This window comes from Daucus carota, chromosome 5 (genome assembly GCF_001625215.2).
Source record: "Daucus carota subsp. sativus chromosome 5, DH1 v3.0, whole genome shotgun sequence".
NCBI lineage: Eukaryota > Viridiplantae > Streptophyta > Magnoliopsida > Apiales > Apiaceae > Daucus > Daucus carota.
This window is the reverse complement of record NC_030385.2, coordinates 8,275,502-8,286,225: the sequence shown is the minus strand read 5'-3', so window position 1 is coordinate 8,286,225 and position 10,724 is coordinate 8,275,502. Positions and strand designations below refer to the sequence as shown.

At 31.9% G+C, this 10,724-nt stretch overlaps 1 protein-coding gene across 1 annotated transcript; it reads right to left on the bottom strand.

The window, feature by feature from the left end:
- Positions 1–5,708: 5,708 nt before the first annotated feature.
- Positions 5,709–8,738, bottom strand: LOC108222253 (NAC domain-containing protein 96). The gene is made up of 4 exons (XM_017396180.2): positions 8,408–8,738; positions 7,969–8,258; positions 7,263–7,559; positions 5,709–6,438 (listed from the first exon to the last, which is right to left on the bottom strand). The coding sequence occupies exons 1-4, from the start codon at positions 8,562–8,564 to the stop codon at positions 6,205–6,207; spliced, it is 978 nt and encodes a 325-aa protein (XP_017251669.1). The 5' UTR covers positions 8,565–8,738; the 3' UTR covers positions 5,709–6,204.
- Between the last annotated feature and the right edge of the window lie 1,986 nt (positions 8,739–10,724).

Below are 10,724 nucleotides of genomic sequence, written 5' to 3'. Positions count from 1 at the left end.
GATGATATATTTTATTTGAATACTTAAAACTAATAATATAATTTATTATTTTAAAATGTTGATGAAGCGAATAAATTCTTGAATTTATATATCAATATATAAAAAAAACTGTGTTAAAAAATATTTAGATAATAATTTCATTTTCAAAATTTATAATGCTCTTCAAAAAAAATTATAATGATAACACACCGTAATTGTTTCATCCACTATAATACTAAGATGACTATATATGAAAGTGTGCTAATAATAGTTTAACAAAAAAATATAAAAATAATGAATCGATATAGAATACGAGTGCAAGAGACTTATAAATCTTGAATCTTTAGTTTAAGAACAAAATAGATTTAAACTACTTAATCTTGTATCAAGGTTACACATAAATTATTTCAACATTGTGAAAAAAAATTATATTACACTGAAATGCTTTCAGCATTCTAAATTTAATTCATAAGGATCTCATGAAAAATAAAATAACTAGCACTTTTCTTAATAATGAATTCTTCTAAAAATTTCTATTTTCATTAAACATATAAAAGGGGTAACGTGTGTATGTCCTTTTATACTATTCTAAGTGAAAGAATAGTACTCCCTCAATCTCATATTATGTGTCTCATATTATGTGTCTCATTTTGACTATTAAGTAATTTGTTTAAATTTTGACCATTAATTAAAGAAAATTTATTATTTATTTTAAAATTGAAAAAAATAAATTTTGAAAGGGATTATATATATTTACTAATAAAATAATCTTAATCTTTTAAAGTTGGATAATATATGTAATTTACGGTCAAAATTTAGTCACTTTGACTCTTCATTAATAGTAAAAATAAGAGTATATGATGACTAGTTTTGTAACAGTTTTTTAAGTAAAGTAGATTACTGGATTTGAGTAAAAACATAACACCACTAGTATTGTAAACAATGCTGAATCTAATGATCTGTCTCTTCTCCCATGGACCTGCTTGATTTTGGGTGTATTCTATGCAAGAGATTTATATGGTGTATATCCTTGTAACACCGATATCGCGATAAATTATTCAAGAAAGTACGGGAATTCAGTGTTGGAAAATTATACAATAAAGATTAAAACTAAGAATTTGGAGTATATTATGAAAAATGTGGAAACATTTAAAAAGATGAGAAGAGAAAAAAGGTTCCATCTCTTTCCAATAATGTTTAAATGTATAAAGATGGTTTGAATCTAGAATTGACGGTGAAGAGCTTCAATTTTGGACTGACTATAAGTGTCATGAGATATTGTAATGGACATAGACGTTATATAAAAGGATTTTCGGGCTATAGTGGTAAGGGTATCTATATCATGTGTTTCCATTACAAACATCATTCAATGTTCGGTCATTATATATTGATTTTGGGAGCAGCTAACTTTTAAGGATTTGATGTTGTTAATTTTCGAAATTCTCATGGAATCAAGTAAGCAAACAAAGGATATGAGAATATTGATTTTAAAATTGTTTTGTTTTTTTTACGGGGTTAAGGGGCGTAGAGAAATAGAGTTGGAGTGACAAATACAAAGAATAGATTTAAATATGTTAAGTTTAATTTATGTTTTTGATATATCAAATGGTATCTTGTTTTAGTTGTTTTTTTCAAAGTTTTTTAGGTGTATGTTTTGTGTTTATGGCAGTTCGTAAATAAATTATTGATTGACAACATATATATTTCTATGAAACTTGATATTTAATATGACTATGTGCTACTTTATTTCAAATTAAAGTCTAACAATTTTGTTGTACGTGTCTTTATCAAATGTTTGGGTAGGATCATAACTTAATATTGATGGATGTTGCGGCAGTTTTCCAAGTGAAAGAATAGTATGATAACTAGTCTTGTAATAAATTTCTAAGTAAATTGGATTAGTAGATTTGAGAAAAAACATAACACTACTAATATTGTAGATAATGCCGTGAAACAGTGAAAAATGTTGTGAAACGGTAAAGATTACATAGTTTGATCAAGATTGTGAGATTTTGTATCTATTTTCATATGATTTTCTGGTCATTGTTCCACATATATGATTCTAAGTATAAGAAATGTATTTACAGTTAAGATGTGAATGATTTGCTAATTAGATATTAAAATTCAGCCAAAGTTACTATTAAGAGTGTTAGTTTAAAAGTGTGCTAATGCTAGTCTGCCACTTCTAGTTTTCCTGCGACTTTGAGTCTTTGTTAATGTAATTTACCATTAGCAACATGTAAACATAATTAAAAGAATGGCTTGACGCCTCCAAGTAAAGTATCGATCTATAGTAAATTTCGTCAAATATTGGTCTACTAACGGATGTTGCATTTTTGCCGATAGTATAATGATCACGTTGTTAAGATTTATTGAATGAGCCAGCCAGACATAGTAGCAAGCCGGTAACAAAACCTTAAGACTGTCAATTTTTATTTATGTTTTAAAAACTACGGACTATTGTAATGAACTAATGATTATGATCTTTTAACTATTTTAAACTAGCAGACTTGTTTTTGGTTTAAACTACTATATTCAGATTTTAGACAATTGGACTTGTTCTTGATAAGCTAATAATTTAATTTTTCATGAATCGTGATTTTTGGTAGAGATGACAACGAGTTGGAGGGTTTTACAAAATCCAAATTTGAACCCAAATTCTTTGATAAAACCGAGATCCGAACCGATCTAACTGATTTTGGATCGTATTATTTTTCACCCAAAATGTGAAATCATTTTCTACAAAAGTATACTTGATAAAAGACTAGTTGCTACATTTATATATTTGATACTAAATCACCTATAAACTGTAATGCGCAACATGTTCAAATTAACAACAGAACACAAGCTAGAACATTAAATCACAAATTTATAATTTAATAAACATTCAATAAATTTAAACTGCAAGTCGTGCAGTGCGGCCGAGATATAGAGAAACCCTGACACTAAGTCGTGTAAGTGGAACTAGGACGGAGAAATGAGAACTTGACTATTAAATCGTATGTGTTTAGTCATGAATATGTGTTTAGTCGTAATAAATTACTAGATGACATAATATAAGTTTGTTCCAGAGTAAATATAATTTTCACAAAATGCAAATGTCTGGCATATCATTATATTACATATCTTCTTGTGTATCATATTGCACTTGTGTAACTTGTAATATTATCTTTATTGATCCCTTATTATAAGCGCAATAATATCATGATAGGTTCATAGCAACAAGTTGAAGTTCGTAAACTCCAGACAAGCTTCATTTGTATATATATATTAAATATATTTGGTGTTACAAAGAAAATCTCTGAATCTTTACTGTGATCGAATTCGATTTTAAATGGTCCAGATCTCCTTGTTAATGTCCATTGACAATACACTCCCATAACCTAACAACACTGCTATCCATGAATCCGAAACTGATGTAGATAACTAATTATTTAAGTCATATAAACACGTGTTTTTGCACCATGTTGTTGATCACCGTTGAGATCTCTGTTTCCATGAATAGCATGTCTGATAGTAGAGTATATAAATTATTAAAAGTTTAAGTTTGGTCATTTGCTTAGCCGGGAACTCATGCATAACTTGCTATAGTTTTTAAAACAAATTTTTGAATGGGAACACAAATCAAATTTTCAATTTCTTCGTTCATAGAGTTGTTGAAATTAAATTCATTCGCATATCTACAACATGTTTCATATCATGAAGAAATAACTTCATGTCCGTGTCAAACCTCAAACATACATCACCAACACCAACAGCTTTTGATATGTCACACTGTTACCCAGTTTTAACATCTCGAAAATCACCAGAAGTATAAGATGTAAAGAAGTCCCTTGGCGATGTAACATAACATGAAACACCCTATCAATAGCCTAACTCAAATCATCTTGTGCGAGGTTAACAATATCTTCATCACAATAGATTAGGTGTTCATCAGTATTAGCAATCACCACAAAATTATCATTACTATTGTTAGTTTTTGTCTGATTGTTGTCTGAGCTATTTTTATTTTCTCACTTAAATTTTCTGCAGATTTTTTTCGTATGTCCCTTCTTACCACAATGATAGCACTCCAACATTAGAATAATTACCTCTAGAATTACTCTGTTGATTACCTTTATTAATTGGACCTCTACTTTGAGCTCTTCCTTTTCTTTTTGTGACTACGACTTCTGATTGTGAAGAGAACCATGTGGCTTTCTTCTCATCTCTTCATTCAGAATATTTGCTCTTAGTTAGTTCCATAATGATATTACCATCCGAAGTTGAGTTCGACAAAGACAGTCTAAACGTCTCCAAAGAATCTGGTAAAGTACCCAAAAAACACAGTCCTTGTATCTCATCTTCAAACTTGGTACCCATTTCAGCAAGCTGATTCATAATTCTTTGAATGCATTCAAGTGATCAGAAATTGTAGTGTCACCTTGATATCTTAGAGACATCAACTGTTTAATCAAATACAACTTATTATTTCATGTCTTTCGAGGATAGAGTTTTTCAAGCTTGTTCCACAAAGCACGTGCATATGTCTCCCTACTAATATGGTTCAAAATGTCATCATCCACCCATTGTCATATATACCCACAAACCTGTCGATGCTCCATTTTGCCTCTTTTTTATTTGCAAGCTTCTCCGTAGTAAAAATAGGTAGATAATATTCCTTCACATAAATAAGATCCTCCATCTTCTCTTTCCAAACATGATAATTAGAACCATTCAAATTAACCTTTCTACTTGTATTCGTTTCCATCGTTCAAACAAGTTGAAAAAATAACCCGGCTCTGATGCCATTTTGATGGGGGAAAGTGACCATAACGTTAACAACTAAGTGCAAAATTAAACTTTATTGTTGGACAATACTTATCCCTACTTGTATGAACCTTTGATGAAACAAACAAGTAACGGAACAAAAACAATAAACAAGACACCAAGAATTATACGTGGAAAACCCGCCCCCCTCCAATGTAAAGGTAAAAGTCACGTGACTATAGTCCACTCAAACAATCCACTATGATAAATTATATGGGTAATACACCAAGTTCTTTTCTAGATAGAACTAGCTGGAAGAATACAATCACCTTCACACTCTTAGAATAACTTGTCAAGAAATAGGCAACCAAATAAGACAAAGCTAAAAGAACCACATGTAGATTCACCCTCACTGCAATTCCGAAACTTCTACCCAGCCCCTCAATAACTGACTTTCTAGACCTCCGAATCTGATCTCCACCGTTCAGAATTTAAATATCGTTGTCAGGAATATGCTGTCCAAAAGGACGATACGATCGTTGGAACTCTGGGAATCACAAAAACAAAACAACTAGTGTAACGAGAAATTTTCCTACAAATTTTCACACAATATCTCCTTTGTATCTATTTTCTCTCTCTTTTTGTCTTTTTTCTCCTAAATGTCTATTTTCTCTCTTACTTGATAACATATATCTTCCTAAATTAATAAATATAAGATTCTCTTTATTTTTATCTCTTTTGCGGTCAAAACAAGGATAATTAAATTAGTCTTTTAATCTTGCAGCCAGATACATACTAAAACCCAACAACCTAGATTGTTTGAACTCAAATTATTGTACCTTTTAAGATAGTTTCTAATTCTTGTTCTTACTTAAGTTAAATAGTTTACAATTTTTTTTAACATTAATCACTATGAAAGCTCGTAATGTACAGACAAACAGATTTCATGATGCAACCAAAAATCATTTAATGATATACTCAGCATCATAAAATTAACACTGTCTTAATGATATTCCAATTATAGTTTCCCCACAAATCCATTCGTTTTGCCAATATTTAAAAAACAAAATACAATGTGATTGATACAAACGCCGTGAGATCATCGACCTTGCTGGATCCAATAGTAAAATAGACGAAGAACTGCAGCAGTATTTGTAGCTTAGAATCATCAACTTCAAATCATCCCTCAATGATATGTGATGTATATATGTTATATGGGTTTGTCTAGTGTGTGCCCATGGGCACATGCTAAGCACAAACATTTATAAAATTGGAAGGTTTTGATTGGTGTGGTTGTTGTGATTGCAGGGGGGTCCACCATTATTAAAGAAAGTGAGCCAATAGAAACCATCCAAATTCATAAAATTTGGTGCTTAGTGTGTGCCCATGGGCACACCATAGAAAAACCGATGTTATATTAATCTATAAAACAATATTTTTTCGTAAATTTTTCACAAATAATAATTTTATAAGTAATCAATTAACAATGGAGTTGTCTTGAGCAGAACACAAGGACATGATCTCCTCAAGCATCATCGTCCCACTCGCGTATACATACATGAAGGGATCATCCAGTGCTTCATCTCCAGGTGCTTTTATCGACGACTTGGGCTCTCCGGATATATCGATTTGTGGGAAATCTTCTAGCGCCAGAGGCGTGTAACATGTTTCTTCGTACTGCATGCTCATATAATTCGATATTTGCGGACCCTGCACAAATTTATAGTGCAAAAAGAAATGAAACAAATTAGCAAAAAAAAAAAAAAGAAATGAAACAAGTAAACATACATGGTAAAGATATTGGGAAGTGGGATGTGAAAAAACGTGATTTTTGGAGAACGATTGAGGGGGGTTTGTAGTCAGTCAAAAGAGATTATAGAAGTTTGTGAAGAAAGACGTTTAGTTTGAGTCAGTCGTCTATGAAATTTTAGTTTTTGAAGTTTGCTTTAGGAAAAGATGGTAACTTCTGGGTTACTTTTATCATTTTGAGATCATGACAAAAAGACCTCAAATCTTTCTAGTCCTTGCGGACCATCTTCTACCTATTTTATACTCCATATCTTTGTTATAATTTTTGACCTGGCCAAGAAGTTGTGTGTGAACCCAATGGTGAATTGTGTGTGCTACAAAAAGCATGCTAGCTAGCTAGCTTCTGCTGAGTCGGTAAAATGTTGCTAATTACTACCCATTTCAATACTAATAACAAAAAAGCGCTCATAGTTATGTGGGGCAAACTGTAATTTACTCCTATGGTGTGTTTGGGAACTTGTCATTTAAATTCTGGATTAATTCGATCAAATTATCTGTATGGGAATTTGAATTTGAATTTTATTTGAAATCCAGACATTCAATTAATATCAGTATAAACATGAGAATTTGAAATGACAACTCAAATCCTGTCATTTGAAATCAATCTTTTGAAATGAAATGCATGTTTGCAAACGCCCTCTTAAAAAATTCATCATCATCTGTAGATGTAGATGAGACTCGATTTCAAACACGCACCGGTAAGTTAAAATTATGTAATCAAGTACCTGGTAAAATTTAGGTGTTGATGGACAGTAATTGATAGCGGTACTGTTAGCTTCAGTCTCGGAGAATGAAGGAGGTTGTACGCAATCAGTTACGATAGCCGGTTCAACAGGTGTGCCTTCGGTGAGATCTGAAGAAGAAGCATCGGAGGGTTGTAATTTTGAATCATCCTGCTCATTCATCTGATCATCGCCTGTTTCGGAGACTCCTGCTGTTATTTCAATACTCATCTGGTCGTCTTTAGCACTTTTAGGCATGTGTAATGCCTTCTTGAAAACTCGACATAATGCATAAGAATCCTGTCAATCCAAAAGTTACAAACTCCATCTGTTAACGTCGTCTAATTGCATTTGCATGTGGAGTAATCATTGTAAGAAACCCTAGTCACAGATTTATCATTTTGGGATGAAACTTATAACATAATTAATCAAAAAGTGACTACTAGCTGGTACCAGTGTTGTAAAAACCGAGAATCAGACTTAACCGGCGAAGTCACGGGACAAGAATTAATCGGAGATTAATTGAATTGATCGGAGATTTAATCGGTTCGACGAGTTACGGAACAGAAATTAATATTAATCACCAATTTTTTGAACAACTAGTGCATATTAATGTAACCTGATCAGTATTATTTTTAAATTTTGCCACATATATTTTATTTTCACCATCCAATTCAAATTAAAGTACGTTTTGCATATATGTACGTACCTTCAAAGATGGGGCATTAGAAGAGCTTTCGCCGTAAAGGGATTGAGTGAGGCGATACTCATGCATAACCCAATTAGTTCTAATACCATGAGGTGCCCTTCCTTTATAATAAACCAGAGTTTTCTTCATCCCCACCGGGACTTTATGTGACTGCACCGACCTATCTTTCCCTGTTGCTTTCCAGTATCCGGCTCGGGTTGCCCGGTTTGTTCTGGACCCGTTGGGATATTTCCTATCCTTTGGGCTATAGAAGTACCATTCCATGTCTTTGCTAGGTAAGTAAGACTTTTCTGCATTTATATGTTACAATTATTAATCCCAGGGTGAGAGAGAGGGAGAGAGAGAGAGAGAGGGAGAGAGAGAGGGGGAGAGAGAGAGAGAGAGAGAGAGAGGGGGGGGGGGGTGAGGGGGAGAGGGAGAGAGAGGGAGAGAGAGAGACCTGGTAAATCCCAGGGTTCACATTTGTAAAGATCAACTTCGGGGATGATTTCAAGCTCTATAGGATGGCCGGAGATTTTACGATCAAGATAATAAGCTACAAGCTCCTCATCTGTTGGATGAAATCTGAATCCAGGAGGAAGACTCATGGGTGCCATATTTGTTTATAGTATGAGTCTGTAGTTAATAAATCTTGGCTGCTAAATTGTACGAGCTCTAAGCTGCTGATCTCTGTGTGTGTGAGAGAGATGCAGATCAAAGAAGCAAGATCGATAAAGACAAAGGAAATGATAGATTGTGAGATCATAAAATAAGGTGATCGATCGGCATTGTACGACATACAAATTTATATAGCCCACTGTTGGCATGTGGGCATAGCACATCTGATTTCTTGTATTACATTAATGCCCTTTTCAATAGCTAGGTTTACCTTGCACTGGTGAATTATAATTGATCACGGGAAGAAACTCCTACGTATAATCATGTTAAATAATTTATACATAAAAAATAAGAAAAAAACTAGTTTTTATAATTTATTATCTTTAAATATTCTGATAACATGTCATAGTCGTTAATGATCTTGTATTTATAAATTTTAGCTAATCAATAAAATAATTAACTGTCAGAACACTAAAATTTCAACTATTTTATTCCAGAAATATTTCATGTACAAAATTTGTTAAAATGTATTAAATTTTGATAATAATGAATTTCTTGTATTCATATAAATAGAATTAATTAAACTTTAATATCCAATTTTACTCATATAGCCCTACACTTTTATCGCACATTCTGCTTAGATGTTTTTGTCTCGTCTCAATTCGTTTATTATTTTCGGCCACTCAAGCATGCATGGAATGTATTTTAATCAACTGAACTGATTATTTGCACCCAAATACTAAAACCTTGAGATGGCATTAGCCACCAACTAAACGAGCGTGTACTCCTCTCATCCTCTGTACCTGTGGTTTTGATATTTTACATGAAACTTAATTATGTAAAATGATTTATATATTAAGTTTCAAATTTCTTTTCAGAATAAAAAATATAAATGTTACATTTTATTTAATTAAATAATAAAGTATGGAAATATATTAAGTAAAAAAAATTACAGCAAACACTTATTCAGCTACAGCTAGCTGGAGTATTATATTATTAACGAAGCTTAACATAGTCACATGCAGCAGCAATGCAAAATGGTATAGTACATAATTACATATGAGGTAGTGGCAAAATAGTAAATGGAAAGCTATGCAGGGGAACTTTAACTTTAGAGATCGGAGAAGAGTGTGAAATCTCAAGAGAAATGGAGAGAGGATAAGAAGCTTCTCTCTCTGCTTTTGTCTGCTCCCAAACTAACAAAAGTGAAAGGCCCCACTTAAAAGGCTGCGTGGGCCACTACCTCCTCTTCTTCTGTCCAATCCCTAATACACATAGGAGGAGGCCCTCCGCATCTTTCTTTTATATATGTTCAACATTGCAAAATTTGTTTATACTTGCAGAATATTTACATACATTTTATATAAATGCCCTAAATTTAATTGGACCATTTTTATTAAGTATGAACACTGATTCGATACAGTAAACCCAGCCACTTTTACGTCATAATTGAGAAAACCATTTATATTAATTATTTATGCCTGATTATTGATGATCAATTGTAGTAGTGAGACTAATTGTGACAAGTTAAGATAACAAACAAACGACCGTGGCTATTCTATTAATGATGGTATACATGGTGCAAGGCTATTAATGATGGTATACATGGTGCAAATCATAAAAGATGTTGCCGGTGATAATAGGGGGTCCAATATTATTAAAATAAGAGTGAAGATGTTAATCATATACGTTATATATATGTATATATATGTATATATGTATATATTTATATTCAAAAGATATGTTATATATCCGATAGTAGTTTGTGATGTACAAAATGATGATTTATATAGTTAGAAATAGTGATTAAAAATTGGCTGGGGACTGTTTTTTAGTTTGTAGACTAATTTAGTTTATATTGGAGTAAAATACTATATACACACGTACACACACACATATATTAATTTTACAGAGAACTATATTATTTTCAATTCATATTTATTGTTAAACATGTTATATGCTATTATTATTATCCATAATAAAAGGTTAATTAGTCCATAATTAAAGTTTAATTCAAATTTTAGATGAGATCCTATATCCGATCTTGCAATGTCTTCTTTTAAGGGTATTATGTTTTAAACAATGGTATATATATATATATATATATATATATATATATATATATATGTATGTATGTATGTATGTATGTATGTATATAT